At 44.7% G+C, this 23516-nt stretch overlaps 1 protein-coding gene across 5 annotated transcripts in view; it reads left to right on the top strand.

The window, feature by feature from the left end:
• Positions 1–5423: 5423 nt before the first annotated feature.
• CNKSR2 (connector enhancer of kinase suppressor of Ras 2) overlaps positions 5424–23516 on the top strand; it is a 326527-nt gene continuing 308434 nt past the window's right edge. For all 5 annotated transcript variants that reach the window (XM_083172470.1, XM_083172469.1, XM_083172468.1 and 2 more), the window contains exon 1: positions 5424–5830. In XM_083172470.1, the coding sequence (XP_083028596.1) occupies positions 5767–5830 (64 nt within the window). In that variant the 5' untranslated portion in view covers positions 5424–5766. The remainder of the gene's footprint in view (positions 5831–23516) is intronic.

The following is a 23516-nucleotide window of genomic DNA, read 5'->3' as shown; positions in this document are numbered from 1 at the left end:
AACTATGGACAATAATCAATACTATGATATAAAAGTATACTACAAGTAAAGTGCTACAGCAGAATTCATTGCACACACGTATAAGTACCAGGCAAAAAATTAAATAGACCGCAGCAAATCATACAGCTAAAGCTAGTAATAAAGACGAATATAAACAATGCGGTTATTTCCGTGTCAAGCAACTGATACCTAAATTCTCGTTCAAGCCCTTGGGTGCCAGTGTATCAAGGCGATGTATCCACCTTGTCTCGCACTTCAGGAGGAGGAGTCCACGGTTACCTCCTCTGATATTTAAAGGCACATGATCTATCATACGATACCTAAGTGATGGCAATGCGTGTTTAAATGCAACAAAGTGTTTCGGTACTGGTAGATCACATTTACCCCCTGCAAGCGCTTGTCTAATAGTAGAGCGGTGTGTTGTAATGCGCTCTTTAAAAGTTCTTTCAGTTTTGCCTATGTATGAAAGGCCACACGGGCAAATTAGTTGATATACAACGAATTTAGACTCACAACTGAGGGTAAATTTGGTACCGTGTTGGGGATAGTAAAAGATGTTGCCAGGTATCATACAGGTGCATACAGTACACGTGCACCTGATGCATCCTCTCGGAGGGGGTTTAACAGGTTGGTTAAATGGGGTGATGTCTGTTTTCACCAACATATCACGTAAGTTTGGGGCACGTTGGTAACAAGCTAGAAGTCTGGTATTAGGAATATTAATATCACGATCACTCTGGACAATAGGCCAGAGCCTTTTGGAAGTTTTATTTATAGTAGGGCTAGGTGTAGAATATTTGGTCACCCATGGGATGATCTGAGGAGGTGGTACTGCGGGTTTAGGCGCAAGGAGTTGTTCTCTGGAATGAGCAGAGGCCCTTTCTCTAGCTGCCAATAGGTCATTCAATTTATACCCTCTGGCAAGGATTTTTTTTTATTAATGCATCTATTTGTAATTCGGCCTCTGCCGGATCAGACACAATACGCTTAATGCGGATTATTTGAGAATAGGGCAAACCTTTAATGAGACTAGTGGGGTGTGCACTGTTACCATGTAAGAGATTATTCCTATCTGTTTCTTTTTGGAACAGCCTAGTCTCAATAACACCTTTGTTCAGACATAAGGACACATCAAGGAAATTAATAGATTCTTGATCACTTGTCATAGTCTGCTATTAGGGGGCAGCCATTTTGTTGTGTCATTTTTCATTACTGCAGGAGACGGAGCCCGGAGGCTATCTGCGGTGCCGGACTGAATGCGGTGGCGGCGGCATGCGGAGGGGTAAGGGGGGGTCTGACCAGAGTGCCCGGGCACCGGGGGCGCCCCGCTGGCGCTTGCTCCCCCAAGCAGCCGCGGTGGCTGCCTTACGGTAGCTACGCCTCTGCAAAAACAGGCAGACATTTTGGAAACTAAGTTCAGAGACTGCAGATATAGATAGAAGATTGTAGAAATACCAATGAAGTAGACGGAATAGAGAGATAGAATCTGTTGGCAAATAAAATTACAGATGGAACAAATAATGAGAAAACAATTAACTATAAATGGGCATTTATTACGGGCTATAATGCCCAACATAAAAATCTAGAAAAGTCTTTAAAAAACATTGGAAAGTACTACTTAAGGATTCCATTTTTGGGGAATTGATCCCCCAAAAAACCCACCTTTTATTTACAAAAATAACAATGAACCTTAAGGAACACCTTGGTGAAAAGTACATTGCTGCCAAACATAAGGATTCCAAAATGCAATCAAGGAACGCATCACATGCTACACAAAAAGCTTAATTTGTGTGGTAGAGTGTTCATTTATATAGGGAGGACACTGAGATCCCTTAAGGCAGTGGTAGCCAACCCTAGCCCTCGAGAGCTACCAACAGGTCACATTTTCCAGACAACCTAGCTGCTGCACAGCTGCACTCATTAATCACTGACACATTTTAAAAGATACACAGATGGAGCTAATTAGCTCACTTGTGATTCTGTGAGGAGACCTGCAAAACATGCACTGTTGGTAGCTCTCGAGGACTAGGGTTGGCTACCCCAGCCTTAAGGTGATGTTAAGTGAACATTTGAGAAATTTCAAAAGGGGCCTTGAAACTCATGCTTTATCTCAGCACTTCAAACAGTATCACAATAGTTCTCCTAAAGATTTCACAAGATTTGCTGGTATCAAACTTGTACAGACACGCTTTAAGCAAAAACACAGATGCACTTTAAGTATAATTTTGTATACTACTTTCTACCAGGACGCTAGCCTGGGTTGCTGCCTGGGGATTATGCACTATAACAACTCTTAGGAACTGTCCCTTGCCAGTTCTTTCCATCAGCTGGTAATTGCCCCCCACCTATTTACTGTTGTGGGTTCCCTATTATTGTATTGTTTTATGCATATTGTTAGCATCTCACATATTTTTATTTGTGTGCGGATGTATTGTACTTACCTGTGGATGTATTAAATCAGTTTGACACTAAATATATCTGTTATGGCATTTATACCTCCGAGTCTACCATCCTAAGAAACTCAGCCTGCCATATGGAGTAAAGAGAAAATGTTATACTATCAATGTGGAACATGATTGGCGGAACATAATTATTTATTTTATTTGCATTTTGATTCTCATGTGTAAACCATTGTATTAAATGCGCATCCCTCCCTTGGTTACCACCGTCCTGTTTTATATATCACTTGAGAACATTGGGATTTTTTCTTATTCATCCATTTGGGACGCAATTACTGAGGTTATCTATCTTTGTTTTTATTGAGCATGTAATCCCCATGTAATCCCCATTGGGCAATAAGCATGTAACTCCCACTGGTAATGAGCATGTAATCCCCCATGGCAATGAGCATGAAACCCCTGGTAAGGAACATGTAACACTCAGGCAAAGAGATGCAACCACTGGCAATGAGCATGTAGCCCCTGGAATAGAGAAAGAAACCCCTGGCAACAAGCAAGTAACTCCTGGCAATGAACATGTAAAGCATATAGGTAAGCTGCAGTTATGTGGCATAACATGAAATAGGTATTATGGTGTGTGGTATAATATGTAATAGGCATTAAAGTGTGTTGTATAGTATGTAATAGGCATTATGGTGTTGCATAATATGTAATAGGCATTACAGTGTGTGAGGACTGTGTACCTCATTCTGTCCATTCCCCCCCCCCCCCTCCTCAGTAAAAGTGGAGACCTGTGTCCCTCTGACTGTGGCGGATGCAATTTATCACATGTAAAAGCCTGGCGAGCTGCAGGCGGGGGGCGACAGAATTGAAAAATCCTATTCAAAAGACTGGGCACCCACAGATTGGCTGATCAGCTGCTGCCCAGTCTTTTGAATAGGATTTTTCAATTCGCCAGCTGCTCGCTGCACCCCACTTGCCAGCCACCGCCCGACGCTCTGCTTACCCAGTTCCCGCCTATTTGGATGCAAGCACCTATGATCTGTCCCTGATGGCTTCAAATAACATTTATCATATGTGCAGCCCGTCCGAACTCCAACTCTGTTCCAACGCGCATGGGACAGCACACCCCCATACACTTGCAATTTTGGCCAATTTCCCCGATTTCTTGCCCCGATCCACCGGAATCGGGTGAAATCGGGCCCAAATCATGTAGTCAATGGGGGCGTTAAGTCTGATGCTTCCACTGATCTGCAACTGAGACAGGGTTGAAGCAGTCGTCACTGATGTTACAGACTCTCATCAAAAATGTCTCGGCATACTTGCATTTTTTCTGACACCCTAACATGGCAGGTTATTACCACCCTCTAAACTCCGGCTTCCTGTCAATTACATTTACAATCAATACACATTATTTGTTGAGAATTCTTTCACAAATAACTAAATTTATATAAGAACATGGTTCTCTCTCTTTTTGATCTCGGACTACTGCTGCTGAAATTAGAAAGACTTTATTATATACTGTACATTGATCTGTCTCTCTTATGATGATGGACTGTTATGATACTATTTGGTCCTTTTCCTGTGAATACCATGCTTTTGATTTTACCTTTTTATTTTGTAATGCTGAAAATGTTCATGAAATAAAGAATTTATAAAAAAAAAAACACCTAAAGCTACTGCTGACGACATTAGAAACCTCATTTGTATTGATGTGCACCAGTAAATGATACTGTCTATTGGCAGGTTTGGTACTGTACTGTACAGAACATCTCTGTGAGAGTCTCCCTCACCACACAATTATGTAAACATTTCCTCACTGTATTTGGTCTATATTTGCATGCCCATTCCCTCTCCCATTTAGCCTCTCGGTGCATAAGTAGGAAGTTAGGAACAAATGTCACATCTATAGACAGGTGTGTACATATTTTTTCTGTGGGCAAGCAGATTACAAATTTGGGTATATTAAGCAAACAGACATACTAAGGTGTGCATACCGTACAGTATAAGTCCCAAAGTGAGGGAAGCAAATCATTCCATTAACAAATACAGTATATACCTGGAACTTGAACATAGGGGGTTATTCTGGTTAATTCACAAGGCTGCGAATTAGCAGCCTTGCAAGTCCACCAAACCCCACCTTGCGAATGTTGGCCTGGCTCCCGGACACTCTGGAGGAAGTGGGCGGGCTGCTGACATCCGGTGACTTATCATAATGCGATGTGCGATCTGTCAGAATATATACCTCTAGATAGCCCATCCCTCATTACATCACCTGATTTTAGGTTACATGGGGCATGCAATTTATCACATGGTTGTAAGCACATCGAATGGGGGGAAAAATCACTTCAGGTGCGATTTATCAAGGAGAATTTCAAGGGAAATCAGATTGCCCTAGTGTATGGGCAGCATTATCCCGATCACCGACGACCTCCGCCCTAGTCTCTTGCCGCAAATGTCTCAGCCTGTCAATCAGGCAGATGCAATCGCAGGACCCATTAGGTCCTGCGTGTAATCGTTAATCCTGAAACTGTGGGATGGATCATTAATGCGATCCATCCTGAATTAGACCCTTTATGACAGACTGCTCTTTTCTCTCATGAAAGGTAACTATTGCAATCATACAACAGCTTATATTTTATAAAGTGTATCCAGCAACAAAAACTTCACAAATGACCAAGTATTATAAAAATAAGGCAAATATATTCTAAAAAATAAAGTCTATGTACATAACTATATTAGACAATCTTTAATGTTATTTCTGGTGTTTTATTCTGATAATTTGTTATACCCAGAACAAATGATAAAATACAGCATATGTAGCAGCGTTTTGTGCTATCACATAACACAGGCTCTGCACCAGCGAGCTTGTTGTACTGGTATCTAAGCAGCTATTCCCAGCCACAGGAAATAAAAGGAAAATGCTTCTTTATATAAATATACATGTTTTTGGTGTTGGAATCTTTAGTGTTTGTGCCTGGGAGTGGAGAGATGATGTCATGTTGGGAGGGGAGGGATGCTAGGTGGTGGGAGAAAGCTGACAGCAGGGGAAGCACTGGTGGGGCTGAGTGACTGGTGTGGAACGTTGTGCTCAGTGTGTGGAGGGGAGTGATCTGTCCAGCAGTAGCAGCAGCCTGGGAACCGATGCTGCTGCCTATGGAAGCATGCACTGAGCGCCACTGCTGACATCCACAGCTGCCTTTTACTCAGCCTGAGAATTGGCTGCTCCTAACAAAGGCTGCTCTTGTACTGCTGCTGCTGCTAGCAACCCCATAGCCTGGGAGGCTGAAGATTAACAAGGCTCAGCTTGGTTACATATATATATATTTTGTGATTTGGGGACTGTCAAGCACTGGCAAAGTTTAACATGGCTTTAATTATGGAACCAGTGAGTAAATGGTCTCCGAGTCAAGTAGTGGATTGGATGAAAGGTATTGTACTTTGTATCTTTTTTTCCCTGTTTAGTTTTTTTCAGCGTTGGAGAAATGTGTTTATTTAAGTGTTTATAGCTTGTCAGCAGCACAGACCTCTTGGACCAAAGCATTCACTGTAGGGTGATCCTTGTGGTCACAGTTTGGGTTTATTGTACACTCCTTACTTTCTCCCGCACAGGTGCAGGCAGCAATGTGCAGGGTATGATTTATGTAGTGCTCATCAAAGCACAGCAACCTGAGCATGTAAGCATGGGGACTTCTCCAGCAGCCCAGGGTCTAGGTGGGAACATGAATTATACATCTCTCTGGCTCCATCACTTAAGTTGCTGATGATGGCAAGACCTCAGTAAAGACTTTGAGTTTACACTTGTGGCTTTGTGGTTATTGCCTAGCTCAATCCATCACCCATCCTTGGTTGGTGTGCCTATTATGATTTATAAACCGCTTCCACCTCTAATAAAGATTTACATTTACAATTTTGACCCAATCTACAAAATAGATTTGTTGCAATTAAGAGCAGGTGTGTGTATATGTATATATATATATATACTATATACTGCATGTGTATAATCTTTATACAGCACATTACCTGGGTTAGCACACCTAATTGCCCAATTAAGGCTCATGTGAAATGAAGATTGTTTCCCAGATCTACTTGTCCACTTTTAAGGTTTGAATGAGCTGGTGAATCCTATTGGGATTTATCAAAGGCTTTCAGTACAAAATTCAAAACTGGGGCAGTGAAATGGTGCCAGATCTATTCTAGAAAACCTCTGTCTTTGAAACCAGGGAAATCTTGTGGATGGATAGATCTAGTGCAGGGCTCTGCTGCCAGGAAATTTTGAATAATGACCCTTGCTAATTTGTGTTTGGGGCTAGCGTATTAACTGTTCCAAGGCTGGTGGTCGTCAGTAGATTTGTGGATAAATGTGTATTGGTTTGGTGTGTTATTCTCAAATACATATGTGTTGTGGTAATGTGATCACTGATTAATATCCTTATCCATGTAATGCAGTAGCTACTGTACCATGAATATTGAAACCTGGATTTTATTGCTGGCTTATGGTATGTTTGGCTTGGTTCTTGTGAAAATCTTGCTGTTTGTATTCTGTTTTATTTTCTACAATGGGTTTAATCTTAGCAAATGTACATGGAAATTGGCTTGTACCGGATTGTAGTCACAAGCCACATCAGACCAAGACATCATTTATTGGTTGAGTAAATAGGTTTTTTTTTTCAATGGCTGGTACCTTTTTTCAATTATTTATTTTTTTTGGGTCATCCTCGAATAATGATTGTTGCCCTGCTTTACACCTCACTAAAGCAACACAGTTCATGATGCTCTTAGGCTGAGAACAGCAACTGCCTTCATGTACTTACAGCTACTGAGGATGGAGATTGAAGTTTAATGCATTTCAAATGCAGGAAATCTCTAATTCCCATTCAGAGTTAACTGTGTCAGTCTGTTCTATGCAGAGGAAAATATGTTCTCTGCATGTTCTTAACTGACTTTTCACCTTTTTATATGTACAGTATATTATATTTCTTACACAGTAAATACACGTGAGTTTCTGTATACTGGTACATTGGAAATGTACATATACTGTACAAGATCAGTATTGTCTATGGAATTATTTAATTTATTAAGTTCATTGGTATTACTATCAAGGTGGTGCTGTTTTATTATTATTTATTTACCAGTTATTTTATATAGCGCAGACATATTCCATAGCACTCACATCAGTCCCTGTCCCAGTGGAGCTTACAATCTATATTCCCTACTACATATACAGGGTTAATTTTGTTGGAAGCCTATTAACCTACAGTACAAGTATATTTTTGAAATTTGGGAGGAAACCGGAGTACCCAGAGGAAACCCACGCAAGCATGGGGAGAATATATAAACTCTTCACAGTTAGAGCCATGATAGTAATCGAACCCATGACCTTAGTGCTGCGAGGCAGTAATGCTAACCATTACACCGTCCTTGCTGCCCAAATAAAGAACTCTGAGTAAAACAATATAGCCTCTTCCACTATCCTTTTATATAAAGATAACCTACAAGAATTGAAATTATACTGGTATCCCAGAGTTTGAGATACTTGCAGTCAGGAGGACGATAAGCGGCATCACGATGCTCAGGATCAAGACACCTTTTCAGGAAGTATGCTAACCCCCCTCCCTAGTAGTAGTAGTAGTAGTAGTACGTTTATTTATAAGGCGCCACAAAGTGTCCGCAGCGCCGTACATAGCAAAAAAAAAAAAAAAAAAAAAATTACAAGGTAACGTACAGGGTGTGTAGAAAGATACAGTATAAATAGGGGTATAGCTGGTAGAACTAAAATCAGCATCAGTTCAGAAGTAGGTGTCAAAATAGTCAAGGAGACCGAAGATGAAGTAGAGGAAGGGAAGAACAGGACAGGAGCACAGGTGAGGTAATGAGGTAGGGTGAGTACGTGAGGAAGGAGGGCCCTGCTCATAAGAGTTAACATACTAAAAATAGGTGGGTGGACGAACGAAATACAATAGGATAAGTAGGAACGGAGGGGAACGGAGGCAGGATAGGAGGATCAAAAGAGGTTAGGAGGAGGGATAGGCTAGTCGAAAAAAGTGGGTTTTGAGGGAGCGCTTGAAGGAGGTAAGGGAATCAGATAGCCTGATGGGTGGCGGGAGGTTGTTCCAGTGCAGGGGGGCAGCGCGAGAGAAATCTTGGACACGGGAGTGGGAGGAGGTGATTAGGTGAGAGGTCAGTCGGCGGTCAGCGATGGAGCGAAGAGGACGGGAGGGAGTGTGGATAGAGATCAGTGAAGAGAGGTAGGGAGCTGTGGAGGAGGAGAGAGCCTTGTAGGTGGTGGTGAGGAGTTTAAAGAGAACTCGGAAAGGAATGGGGAGCCAGTGAAGAGATAAACAGAGGGGGGAGGCGGAGGTAGAGCGGCGGGAGAGGAAGATGAGCCTAGCAGCAGCGTTAAGAATGGATTGGAGAGGTGCGAGGCGGGTGAGAGGTAGCCCAGAGAGAAGGATGTTGCAGTAGTCAAGGCGGGAGATGACAAGAGAGTGAATGAGAATTTTGGTCGCGTCAGTGGAGAGGAATGGTCTGATGCGTGAGATGTTGCGTAGGTGAAAGCGGCAAGACTGTGAGAGAGCACGAATGTGGGGGGTGAAAGAGAGGGAGGAGTCAATGATGACACCGAGGCAGCGCGTTTGGTCGGTGGACGTGATCTCGGTTTCACCAATGCTGATGGAGATAGTGGGAGAAGAGGGGATGTTCGGGGGATGGAAGATTAGAAGTTCAGTTTTAGCCATGTTTAGTTTCAGGAAGCGTTGGGTCATCCAGGCTGAGATGGCCGTGAGGCATTCGGAGACCTTGGACAGAAGTGATGGGGATAAGTCGGGGGAGGAGAGATAGATTAGGGTATCATCAGCATAAAGGTGGTAATGAAAACCATAGGAGCTGATGAGGGTGCCCAGAGAGGTGGTGTAGAGGGAGAAGAGGAGAGGGCCAAGGACTGACCCTTGGGGAACACCGACTGGCTGGGGGGTAGTAGGAGAGGAGGAGCTCGGAGTGGAGACGGAGAAGGAGCGATCGGAGAGGTATGAGGTGAACCAGGAGAAGACCGTGCCAGTGATGCCAAAGGAGCGGAGGGTGTTGAGCAGGAGAGGGTGGTCAACAGTGTCAAAGGCAGCCGACAGATCAAGCTGGATGAGGATAGAGAAGAGGCCTTTGGATTTAGCCGATAGTAGATCGTTAGTGACTTTGGTCAGGGCAGTTTCAGTGGAATGTAAAGGGCGGAACCCGGATTGGAGGGGGTCTAGAATGGAGTTAGCAGTAAGGTGGCTTAGGAGACGATTATAGGTCAGACGTTCTAGGAGTTTGGAGGCAAAAGGGAGGAGGGAGATGGGCCTGTAGTTGGATGGAGAGTTGGGGTCCAGATTTGTTTTTTTGAGAATTGGGGAGACAAGAGCGTGTTTGAAGGAGGAAGGGAAGATCCCAGAGGATAGGGAAAGATTAAAGAGGTGAGCCAGGTGAGAGCAGACTGATGGACTGAGACGACGGATAATATTGGAGGGGATAGGATCAAGCGGGCAGGTGGAGGGAGAAGCGGATTGAAGGATAGAGTGGACTTCAGCAGCAGTGGTGGGGTAAAATGAGGACAGGGGTTGGAAGGAGGGGAGTGGGGATGTAGGAGGGGAGGAGGGAGAGGGTGAGGTCATGGCAGCAGTGATGGCAGTCCTGAGAGAGGAGATTTTGGTTGAAAAGTAGGTAGCAAAATCAGCGGCTACGATGGAGGACGGAAGAGCTGGAGGAGGGGGGGAGAGCAAGGAGTTGAAGGTGGCGAAGAGCCTGCGGGGATTGGATGATTGGGAAAGGATGAGGGACTTAAAGTAGGATTCCTTGGCCAGAGCAAGGGCAGAGCTGAAGGAGGAAAGAATGAATTTGAAATGGAGATAATCCGCAAGGGAGCGTGATTTCTTCCAGAAGCGCTCAGCAGTGCGAGAGCACTTTTTAAGGAATCGGGTGATAGGTGAGTGCCACGGTTGGGGGTTGGAGCATCGAAGGGGGATAGAGGAGGGAGGGCAGGCAGAGTCCAATGCCGAAGATAGGGTGTCATTATAGAGGGAGGCAGCGAGGTTCGGGCAGGACATGAGGGCGATTGGGGCGAGAAGAGGACACAGCGTGTTTGAGAAGGCAGCAAGATCAAGTGTGTTGACGTTATGCCGTGAGACAATGCGCTTGGGAGGGGGGGTGGGAGAGGGGGAAGCAGTGAGGGAGAAGGAGATGAGGTGATGGTCAGAAAGAGGAAAAGCTGAGATAGTGTAGTCAGTAAGGGAACAAGAGCGAGAGAAGACGAGATCGAGGGAGTGTCCTTGGATGTGGGTGGGAGAGGTAGTCCACTGAGATAGGCCAAGAGAGGAGCAGAGAGAGAGGAGTTTGGAGGTGCCAGGATCAGCGGGGTTATCCAAGGGGATGTTAAAGTCACCAAGAATGACAGATGGCAGGTCAGAGGAGAGGAAGTGTGGAAGCCAGGCGGCGAAGTTGTCAAGAAATTGGGAGATAGGGCCAGGGGGGCGGTAGATTACAGCGACACGGAGGTGGTAGGGGTAGTATAGACGGATAGAGTGAGACTCAAAGGAGGAGAAAAGGAGAGAGGGTTCAGGGTGAATGACACTGTGGGTGCATGAGGCTGAGAGGAGAAAACCCACACCGCCACCTTGGCGACCGTCAGGCCTGGGAGTGTGAGAGAAAGAGAGGCCACCGTGGGAGAGAGCAGCTGGAGAGACAGAATCAGAGGTGGAGAGCCAGGTCTCGGTGATAGCAAGGAGGTGGAATGCTCTAGAGATGAATAGGTCATGGATGGCAGGGAGTTTGTTGCAGATGGATCTGGCGTTCCATAGTGCACAGGAAAGAGGGGGGGTGGGTTGTGTATTTATGTGGATAAGGTTTTTGGGATTGCAGAAGCGAGGGGGGGTCATTGGGAGGGTGGGGGTGCGGGGGCGAGTGGTCAGGATAGGTATGGGATGGGAGGGGGGAGGAGCAGTTGGAGAAAGTGAAGTTGAGAGATTAACAGCCATGAGGAACCGAAGGTGAGAGGGTAGGTTAGTGAAAGCAGACAGAGGGATTTGGGAGGACAGACAGCGTCTGTAGTAGATTTGGTAGAAAACAGAGTGAGAGAGAAGGTAACAGGCAAGGAACTACTGTCAGAGAGGAGACCAGTGGGTAAAATCAGGTTGATTGAGTAATCCAATTAAGTATGAAACAACAACAAGTGAGAGGATGAAGGGAACAGAGAAGGTCAGAAGTGAGGCAAATGTGAGCAGGCGTGAAGAGGGAAACAGGGTGCGATAAATGTGTGGCAAAGATAAGAGAAAATAATAGTGAATGAGTAAAAATGACATACAATGTTGGAAAAATATAGATACAATGAATTTAAATGTCAAAATTGAGCAACAGGTTACAATAGGATAGAAAGAAGATGAATATATTACAATAAAACAGAATATGAAAATTTAGACTATGTTCAAACTCACCTTTTTCAGTATTCTAACTCACCTGCTTCAGTTTCCAACTCACTTAAGTAATCAAGCTTCACTTTAGTAATGCAAGCTTCCCTCTCAATGAGCACGCATTGAGCAAAACAGCAAAACAAAAGTTAACCTTAATGGCGTTATTGCTGTTAAAATTGAAATGTAGAAATAAGGGACAAAGGGGCAGATGTACATTATTATAGGCTTAACAATATGAGCCAATCTGCTCTTAACTGTCATTAACATGTAACTGATTGGCTGGTACTTTCATAGGCTTAATACGTTTGGCTTAACCCCATCACTGGCATTCCCGGAAATTTTCCAGGCTATGCTTCAGTGGTAACACTGGCATTCCTGGAAAATTTCTGGGATTGCCACTGTCTCACCCTCCTTGGCGCCGGGCAATGCCGCTGAGCTAGCCATGAGCTCAGCTTGTGCCACTCTCCGGCTGCCCGGCCCCGGCTCCTTCCTCCTGGCTGTGTGCGGTGTGAACTTGCTAACATCAGGCCACACAGCCAGGTTGCCGGGGGCAGGGCCGGGCAGCGGCTGATATAGTGCACAGCAGAGCTGCCTGGCTACAGGAGACATAGCAAGTGGGAGCGCTCTCCAAAAAAAACCCTGCCCTTTGGGGAGTGCTCCCTAAAAAAAAAAAAAACACCAGTGAGAAAGTTAATGTATGTTCTGTAAATTACAAATTATTAACAAAAGATCATTTACATTGAGTCAACTTGATTTTTTTAGGGAACTGCAGTATTTATCAAGCCAATGTTTCAATAAATAACACAGAAACCACAATTTCTGTAATTCTTTCCTATTGCTGGAGATTGCACGGAAATCTACAGCAAAAGTCTGTATAATGCTGCAGATCGCAGGCCCCATTATTGTTATTGGACAATACAAGCTACAGTATTAACCAAGTAGTTTGTTTCCTTTGGCTTACCCCATTCACAGATGACGTTAACTACTTTTTGATTGGTTATGGTATAGGGGTCAACAATGTCTAGGTCAACCAATAATGGTTGACAATGACTAGGCCGACATCTAAAAATGGTTGACATACCGTAGGTTTACATTGACAGGAGGTCGATACAAGCTTGTGTTCAACATGGGCTTTGTCGACACAACCCCTTCACTGGTAATCCCAAGAATTTTCCGGGCTATGCTTTAATGCCCAAGCTGGCAAGCCTGGAAAATTATCGGGATTGGCAGTGATTAGCGCTGGGCAAGCCGGGTCGGAGCATGTAGGGATGGGGAGCTGGGGAGCTGGGGCGCAGTGCCGGGCAGAGGCTGATTGATGGTTCAGCGGCGCTGCCTGGACCCGGGGAGATAGTGGTGGTTTTTTAGGGAGCGCTTCCCATAAAAAACTCACCCAGTGGGCAGTGCTCCCTAAAAAAAAACACCACTGAAACTGTTAAAAAGTCGACAGGAGTTCTTTATATTTGCCGACAGGGACAGGGTATAAGTGTACCGCTTCCCCTCGCATGGCTCACTGTGGTTGCCATGCTTCGGGCGTGGTGCCCCGCTGCAGTTGACACACTATTATATTCTCACGCTATAACCACATGGATAATAAAGTGTGAACCAAGTCGATCTAAACAAAAACCTTGTGTCGATCATCGGTCATTATTGATCTAAGGTATTTTGACCATTCTTAAGTGTCGACCTAGACATTGTCGAGGGACCGGATACCTATGGAGGCATTCTTACAGGAAAGGATCTTCGAATCCCTATCCCACAACATGTGCATGCTCTCAGTGTTGAATTTACAGAAGTAGTCCTTTTAAAAGACTCCTCTACTATGCCGGTGATGGTATTTGCAGAGACAACCGATGTCACTCTTGGGGCCAGATGTACTAAAGCTTGAGAATTGATGCAATGGAGAGTGATAAAGTACCAGCCAATCAGCTCCTAATATCCCCATTGTTCATAAGTGACAAGACTTATGCCCTCAAATACATCCTGTTGCTTCATTTTTGTGGGCAGCTACCATACATAAAGCTGATTTCTCAGTTACTTTTTATCCACTTCCATCTGTATAGAATACACTGTAACACTTGGGGAAAAGAGGGATTCAAAACATTATGAATCAACTCTTCCATGCATGGGTCATGCATAATTTAATATCTAATATCCCAGACTAGGCACTGTCGTATATAAACAGGCTGGTTTGCCTGTGTTTCACACAATTACATTATTGTTTATACAGTATTATCGCAAAGTGAGATTGATTTGACTTTGAAAATGATTGGTGAGGCAGCAGCTTCAGCGAGTAAGACAACTCCACTTATAGATAGCTCACAAGCTGTAGTGCCTAAGGTGAAGCTATCCTGGGAAGCCCAACTTTCTGTAATACAAACCTCACCAAATGTGTGAAACCTACAGTAAGTAGAAGTGTGAATAACAGGCTGGTGATATCCTAACTATACATTTATTTCAACAGTAGAGCAGTGTGGATGGTGTAATAGTTAGTGTGGGAATCAAACTTATGACCTCAGTGCTGTGAGGCAGTAATACTAACCGTGTGGAGTTTTGTGCAGTTCAGAACATTGCGCATTATGGGTTGTGTAATAGTTAGCATCACTTCCTCACAGCACTGTTGGCTTGGGTGTGATTTCCATACTAACTCTGTGGAGTATTGAGTGGGCTTCCCTTCATAAGGAAAAAAAATATGCTGGTCAAAAAATATTGTTGCATCAAAAAGTTAAACGTAGTTTGTATAGGCCCATACACACTGGATGACTTTGAGCTGAAAGTCGCTCAAAACAGCATGCAAAGCCGCCCTCCCCCCGCCGTCGGCGCCAGGCAGGGGGAAAGCCGCTCAGTATGTATTCACTGAGAAGCTTCCCCCCCCAGCGATGATAGCGATCATCGCTGTCCATACACTCTGGGCATAGCCATAGTTGCCCACTGTGTGTGGACCTTAAGTGTGAGCAATTAGGGCAATATTACAAATTGATACTTTCTGCCATCAATTTCTATGTTTTTGTGTAACTGCTGTTGAATTGATTTCAAATTCCAGCCATTACAAGCAACCATTTTCATTAAAAACTGACAGAGCCAGATATTGTCAGGTTGCAATGCATAAGACTAATGTATTTCTCATACCTGGCAATGAACAAGTACAGTGGTGCAAAGAACACAGACAGGGGTATATTCAATGTTTTTTGTGAGCTGTGACAGCGAGCAGTGCTGACTGCTTGCTGTCACAGCTCACATGGTCAGTATTCAACTGACCCCCTGCACACGCCGTTTCCACCTCGCTGGGTTTTTGTAGCGGCAGGGAAATGGCATGTGCAGCCGCTAAAACAGCGAGGCTCGTGGCTAAATGCAGCTGGTTCCCAGCATTAGCAGTGAGCCTCAATGTTTGGGGCAATCCTCGCCATCATCTGACAGCAAGGATTCCCCTGGAACGTTAAATAGTGTGAGTGGCTGGCGCTAAACAGCGAGGGTTGCTTGTTTTCGATAATGCCCGCCATTTAACCCCCTCGCCGGCCGCATTGAATGCAGCGGGTGTACTGCTGAGGAGTGACATAAGGTAATATGGGGTAGATGTATGAAGCAGTGATAAGGGATGAGAAGTGATAAAATGGCTGATACTTTATCACCGGCCAATCAGCTCCAGACTGTTAAGTTACATAATGGGTTTAAAAAGGGACAGTTAGGAGCTCACTTTATCACTTCTCCTTTCTTATCACTGCTTCATACATCTACTGCCTCAGTCCACTATGTCCACAACAAACAGACTGTACAGTAGGTGTGACCACCCACTTTTAGGTCATAAGGTGCCCATACACGGTGCAATGAACTCCATGCTTTTAGTACTAGATTGCATTGTATCTAGTAGAAAAAGCATACAATGTGCTACAGCACTGTGCGTTCTGTACTAGATATGATGCGCAGACTTTTTGTGCTGTGCGATGTGATGTGCACGGTAGTGCGCATCGCACCCGAAAAATGCACCGTGTATGGGCACCTTAAGTGCTTTTTTTTCGACAGAATAAAGTGTCTGGTGTTTCTCTTCTATTGTGGGGCACTTTTTTTTTACTAGTGTGGTTTGCACTCATTCAGTCATTTTGTTTGGAAGGAAAGTTGGTACTCTTTACCTAGCACGGCGGCCATCGCGGGTATTGAATGCACTAGAAAATCGGATGCGACCGACCCGATGCCCGCGATTTCCCATAGGGAACAATGTTAAATGTCTCAATTGACCCGATTTTCCTGTTCAATGCCTCAATTGACCCGATTTTTCCATAGTAAACAATGTTAAATGGCCCACAGAGGCCAAATAGGCACCCTGAAGTGTGAAATGGCCCCGACAATTGTTAACGCCACCCCACGATCAACGTGAACCCGAAGCGTGGCGAGCGGCGGCGGTACGCGTCCTACGACCTTTTCATACCCCCACTATCCACGTCGGCGTGGAGTTGAGAATAGAATAGTGTGGCGAGCCCCGCGGATACCTGTGAAGCCCGCGAAGGGACGCGTTTACCTGTGAAGGTATCCGCGTCCCCTCGCGGGGCTCACTGCGCTCGCCACGCTTCGGGCTCGCTGCGCTCGCCACACTATTCTATTCTCAACTCCACGCCGACGTGGATAGTGGGGGTATGAAAAGGTCGTAGGACGTGTACCGCTGCCCCTCGCGGACTCGCTGCGCTCGCCACGCTTCGGGTTCACGTTGATCGTGGGGTGGCGTTAACAATTGTGGGGGCCATTTCACACTTCAGGGTGGCTATTTGGCCTCTGTGGGCCATTTAACATTGTTTCCTATGGAAAATCGGGTCAATTGAGGCATTGAACAGGAAAATCGGGTCAATTGAGACATTTAACATTGTTCCCTATGGGAAATCGCGGGCATCGCGTCGGTCGCATCGCACCCGATTTTTAGTGCATTCAATGCCGGCGATGCCCGCGATTTTTTTACCTGCGATGCCCATGATCAAAATCGTGGGCGCCGTGCTAGGTAAAGAGTACCGGAAAGTTTAATGATAATTGCTAATTGTAATGCTAAGGACAACTCCTATCCTGTTTCACCATTTATTTGCTTATTTGAGGAGTGTATTTCATGATGCATACCTCCCAACTGTCACGATTACAGCGGGACAGTCCCGATTTTTGGGTCCTGTCCCACTGTCCCACCCGCGGAAGGCATTGTCCCGCTGCGGGGGGTGGCAGTTGGGAGACCCCCCAATCTAATAGAATAGACGCTGTACGCATGCGCACAGCGTCTATTCTCGTATGAAAATGAGGTCACGGCTAATTAGCATAAGCCACACCCTCATTTGCATACGCCCCGCCCCTTTTCGGGCACTATTTCATCAACACAGAAGTTGGGAGGTATGATGATGCCAGTAGTTTGATGGTCACCCATTGTTTTGTGAACCTGACACAGAAGTTACCCACATTTTGTAGTCTTCTTCCAGGTGTCGATTTAATGATTTGCATGTGGAAGAATGACTTTTGATGACCTCATGTGAGATTCCAGCGTTGATAGATTCCATGCCATACTGTAGCTCATGTCAGTGTTTTTTTTTTCAGTCACCAATATTTAGAGTAGTTCTTTAAAAAAGTACCTATAAAGTTATTCAGATCTGACCGCAGAACAAATTTGTTCTCAAAATGGGCAAAACCATGTACATTGCAGGTGGGACAGATATAACGTGCAGAGAGAGTTACATTTGGGTGGGGTGTGTTGAAACTGAAATCTAAATTGCAGTGTAAGAATAAAGCAGCCAGTATTTACCCTGCATAGAAACAAAATAACTCACTCTTCCCCACCTGCAGTGCACATGGTTTTGTCCATTTTGAGAACAAATTTGTTCTGCGATCAGATCTGAATAAGGGCCTATGTGTACATGAATTTCTGTGCTGTCCATGGTGTTGGAATATTTTAGCAAAATAACTAGAGGAACAGTGCTGGGGACCCCTATGCGAGCCTTTGGTTACACTGTTAAATATGGATGGAATAATGGAGATGGTCTGCGTGCGGAGCAATCTCACAACTTTTGTTGCTTTGATATGTCCTTATACAAATATACAGGTGAGGTAAATGGTGGTATAATATACAGTAGATGCTGTCATTAAGTCCCCCTCACAGCCTGACATGGTACCGACATACTATCCACAACTCCCAGAGGAAGGCCTTCTTTGGGCTGAAACGCGTTAAGGATCACAATACACTGACCTACTTCACAAACCCCCACTTACTATCACTATATTGATATATCAGAGGAATAAAAGTTGTGAGATTGCCATCTTTATTATTCCATCCATATTTAACAGTTGCTCATTTAATTATTTTGCTGTATATAAAACAAGGAGAGGAACCTTGTCCGAACAAGCAGCTGACCCAGCAACATGTAGTACTATCCCGGGGCGCAGGTCAACTACAAGAAATACTGCTGGAATATTTTAGGACTTTGTAATTAATACCATATTTGGTTATTTAACAGCAGCGAATAAACATATGAATGTATTTGGGCAGTATGGATGGTGTAATGGTTAGCATGGTATGGGGCAGTACGGATGGTGTAATGTTAGCATGGTATGGGGCAGTACGGATGGTGTTATGGTTTGCATGGTGTGGGGCAGTATGGATGTTGTAATGGTTGGCATGACTGCCTCACATCCCTGAGGTCATGGGTTCGATTGCCACCATGGCCCTAACTGTGTGGAGTTTGTATATTTTCCCCATATGTGCGTGGGTTTACTCTGGGTACTCCAGTTTCTTCCCACAATCCAAAAATATACTGGTAGGTTAATTGGCTCCCAACAAGTAGGGAATATAGATTGTAAGCTCCACTGGGGCAGGGACTGATGTGAGTGTCCACATATTCTCTATGAATTGCTGCGGAATACTGTATGTGTGCACTATATAAGAAACTGTTAATAAATAAATAATTGTGTGTTTTGGATGAAACATTCAGTATAATTTCTCTTGGTATGTGTATTTTCTTGTGTTTCTCGTCCTCTCCCTCGATGTTGTATCTATTGGAAACAGTCTTGGCGCATGCTCAAGAAATTAACAAGATGATCAACTGAGAATTGTAAATGCTGCAGAAGACATTTCCTTTTAGCATCACTCCCAAACTATGTGGCCTTTTTACCCCCCCCCCCCCCCTTCCAAAAAAAAAAATAATGATGTAGAAACTAAAGTATTGTTGCTATTGGTGCAGGATACATCATTAGTATGTGTACAGTAGGAGCAAGTTTCATCTTTGCTCCTTTGGCCATGGCTAGCCATGTCTATTCTATTGTTCTCAGCTGCAATACGTATTGTATAGCAGCTGAGAACAATAGAATAGCCATGGATAGCCATGGCTAGCCATGGTCAAAGGAGCAAAGATGAAACTTGCTCCTACTGTATGTGTATTTATCATTATTTATTTATTTATTTACAGTTTCTTATATAACGCAGCATATTCCGTTGCGCTTTACAGTTGGAAGTGTGTATATGTGTGTGTGTGTGTGTGTATATATATATATATATATATATATATATATATATATATATATATATATATATATATATATATATATATATATATATATATATATATATATATATATATATATATAAAGTCATGGGTTCAATTCCCACCATGGCCCTATCTGTGCGGAGTCTGTATATTCTCCACATGCTTGCCTAGGTTTTCCCCGGTTTCCTCCCATAATCCAAAAATATACTGGTAGGTTAATTGGCTCCCACAAAATTAACCCTAGAATTAATGTGTGTGTGTGTATATATGGTAGGGAATATAGATTGTAAGCTCCACTGGGGCAGGGACTGATGTGAATGCTGACATATTGTCTGTAAAGCGCTGCGGGATATGTGTGTGCTATATATATATACATAAGAAACTGTTAATAAATTATATATATATATATATATATATATATATATATATATATATATATATATATATATATATATATATATATATTTATTATTATATGGTACAGCTGTTTCTGGAGTCTTTCTCTTCAACCCTTTAATTTGCTGAATAACACTTGTTTTCTATGATTTTTCTGATGTTATGAGCCGTTTGACAGATTTTAAGAGCCGCAAATACTTCATTTATTGCCATTAACAGACTTCCATACTATTATACTGTACATTGCTATTTGCTACTTTTTAAGGTTGACCCAGAGCATATTTTGGCACCTGGGCTCACCACCGATGATGGGACTCGCATCTCACGGCATGCAGAGGGACAATTTGGACTATATAGTGCAGATCTGCACTATTAAGTCTTGGCTGCCCTCTTTATTTCACTGCCGATTTGCGTTCACACGGGAGCGCGCATCGGCAGCACATCGAGGCTCGCAAGCCCTAAAAAAGCATGCGATATCTCTTCCGATGTTCACTATATTGGCAACATCGGAAGCCATATCGCCCCATGTGTACACACTATAAGAACAATAACTTGAGATGCGATATTTGCTCTCCAATCACGATTGTTTATATAAATGTTAATTTTCTATTTTGGATTATGCACTTTACAGGGAGTTTTGTCTCTATTAACTATATGCATTTAATCCTCCAGGGGCCAGATGTATCAAGCTTCAAAAGTGGTAAATTGGAGAGTGATAAACAATCAGCCAATCAGCTGCTACCTGTCATTTTTCAAACCCAGTCTGTGACTTGACAGGTAGGAGCTGGTTGTTTATCATTTTACATTTTATCACTTTTTGAAGCTTGATACATCTGGCTCTAAGTGCCAAGTGAATATGGCAAAATAGGTGCAAAAATTGGCAAGTGAGAGACGCTGGCATTTTTAGCAGATATCTTGAACATATCTCACAGAGATGTTGGCACTCAAAGGGTTAAAAGTTAAGTTTTAGCTAGAATAGGCCGTGTGCCCAGACCCGAGAATCTTTCTCTCTTTATCCTCCAAGGAGACAGGGAAATCCCCACTATTTCATGTAGTCTCCTATAAGAAGTTTAGATGTGTCCTAATTCAGTGGTTCTCAACCTTGGTCCTCAGGACCCCCCCAACAGTTCACGTTTTTCAGGTCTCCACACAGTATCACAAATGAAGTAATTAGCCCCACCTGTGGATCTTTTAAAATGTGTCAATGAGCAATGAGTGCACCTGTGCACCTGCAGGGTGACCTGGAAAATGTGAACTGTTGGGGGGTCCTGAGGACTGAGGTAAAGAACCATTGTCCTAATTCATCCAGCCTTAATACAAGATGTATGGCGCAAGTGAGCTGCCAGGTCTGCTAGCATAGGATGTAACTTAAGGTGGCCATACTCCTACCCCTTGAACCGCCCCAGTAACCTCCCCGGCGCCCGGACTGCATACGCTACACTGTATGCAGTCCTTTTGCATACAGTGGATCCTATGCAATTCCAGCCAAGCCTGCTGAAAGGCTTGGTGATGTGATATATCTATCTTGCAGCACCTGCGATCTTCTGGCTCCGATGGATGCTCACCGTTCTGCACATCACATCGGACCTGATGTCAAACACATGCGATTCGGACACTTTAGTGCACGGGCACATTTTAGTTGCAGCGCCGTGTGACTAGGATGCATGATATACTATGTTATCTGATGTGCGACTCTTGTGTTGTGTGTGACTGAGTCGACGCACAACAGAAACTGGAAAAAATCTGCGGCTGTTGCATTATAGCACTTTGTCCAGGGCCGGACTGGGACCAGAAATCGGTCCTGGCATTTTGAGCACACAGGCCCACCTGCAGGAGGCGGCGTAGCCACGCGGCGTGGCATCAGAAAAAGGAGGCAGTACACATTATGGAACACACTGTAATGCCCTTTACAGAATATAAAACAATCTGGACCCCACCGGCTGCTCCCAGTGTATAATAACAGGACAGAACAGGCTGCCACCCCTGTATGATGACAGAACACCACAGGCTGCCCCTCCTGAACAATAACTGGACACCATAGGCTGCTCCCCTGCACAATAACAGAACACCACAGGCTGCTCCCCCTGCACAATAACAGAACACCACAGGCTGCTCCCCCTGCACAATAACAGAACACCACAGGCTGCTCCCCCCTGCATAATAACAGAACACCACAGGCTGCTCCCCCCTGCATAATAACAGAACACCACAGGCTACTCCCCCTGCACAATAACAGAACACCACAGGCTGCTCCCCCTGCACAATAACAGAACGCCACAGGCTGCTTCCCTTGCACAATAACTGGACATCACAGGCTGCTCCCCCTGCACAATAACAGGACTGAGGAGTCAGGACACCACAGGCTTCTCTCAGAGAAGTTCTCTAGGAGAAGCCTGTAATGTCCTGACTCCTCAGTACTGTTTTCCCCCTGTACAAATGCCATTTACCTGAGGCTGTGAAGCTGATTTAGGATGGACAATGAGGCTACCTGCAGGCTTGTAGCCGGAAGTACAGATGGAGCCGGGCTGGTCTTTGCAGGGGATGGCGGCAGAATCGCCAGCCGCCATCCCTCGCCAGCCGCCATCTGATATGCGCGCGCGTCCCTTCCGACGGCGCTTCCCCCGGGTCCCTGCTGCTTCCCCCGGGTCCCCACCGCCTCCCCGCACCCCCCCAACCCTGTCCATCTCCCTGAAGTGGAGACGGACAGGGTTCCCATTGCCCCATCGCCAGGAAACTGAGACGCACGTGCATCTCAGTCAGATGGAGTGCCTCGCTGCTGGCAGATCGCCAGCGGAAACAGTCTGGCGATTCGCCAGCAAGAGGGAGCCCGGCTCCATCTGTGTGGTACCTTCACTCAGTGCCTTGCTTGGATCCTCCTGCCCCTAGTCCCTACCGACGCCCCGCCCTCTGTAGCGGCCTCCTGCACTTTCTAGACAGGTCCTCAGTGCAGGAGGCCGGCGGCTATTTCCCCGAAGCCGTGGCTATATCCTCCTGCACTGAGACAGGTCCTCAGTGCAGGAGGCCAGTGGCCATTTTCCCGAAGTGCCTGCTATATCCTTAAAGCCGCGGCCAGCGCCGATGAACAGAGAGGAGAGTCCCAGCCGCCGCAAGCGGGACTCAAATTCGGCCCACCTGGCCATTGGCCCTGACTTTGTCACACACCAATATACAAGTGACACTTCTAAAATGATCACAGTCTCTTGGTCCATGTGATGCCACTACAGTGTGAAACATTTGGTAAAAAAGATGCCCAATGTCAGCAGAGTCTCAGGGCACATCACATTGAGATGGTCTGTTTGGCGTGAGTGCAGCAAAGATTGCACATTTGTACAATCTATCAGTCATTCCTTAAGACGTTTCTCATCCTTGGGTTACCTCTCTGTTTGTATCCCTCCCTTTTCATGTATTATTTATATGCACACTGACTTATTCATATCATTCTCTGCAGTCCTATAAAAAGGCAGCCAACAGCTTTAAACAAACTACAGTTGTCTTGTAATGATGTTTGCTCCTTGGGTTTAAAAAAAAAAAAGTTAAATATACAAGATTATGTTGTTTGAAGTGTAAATGTAATATTTAACTGATTTTCTTTAGCTCGTGGTAAGTAGTCTAAAGGTCCATACACATCGGATGATTATGCCCAGCATGTATGTACAGCGATGACCGCAGTCATCGGTGGGGGGAAAGCCACTCAGGGGCAGATTTATTAAGCTCGGTGAAGTTATAAACTGTCTGGTTTTTATCAACGGCCAATCAGTGGTACTTGTGTATTATCACGGCACTCACGA

This window comes from Crinia signifera, chromosome 2, assembly GCF_055691185.1.
Source record: "Crinia signifera chromosome 2, ASM5569118v1, whole genome shotgun sequence".
In the NCBI taxonomy this organism is placed as follows: domain Eukaryota; kingdom Metazoa; phylum Chordata; class Amphibia; order Anura; family Myobatrachidae; genus Crinia; species Crinia signifera.
The sequence above is the reverse complement of the archived record's forward strand: the minus strand, read 5'-3'. Positions and strand labels throughout refer to the sequence as shown.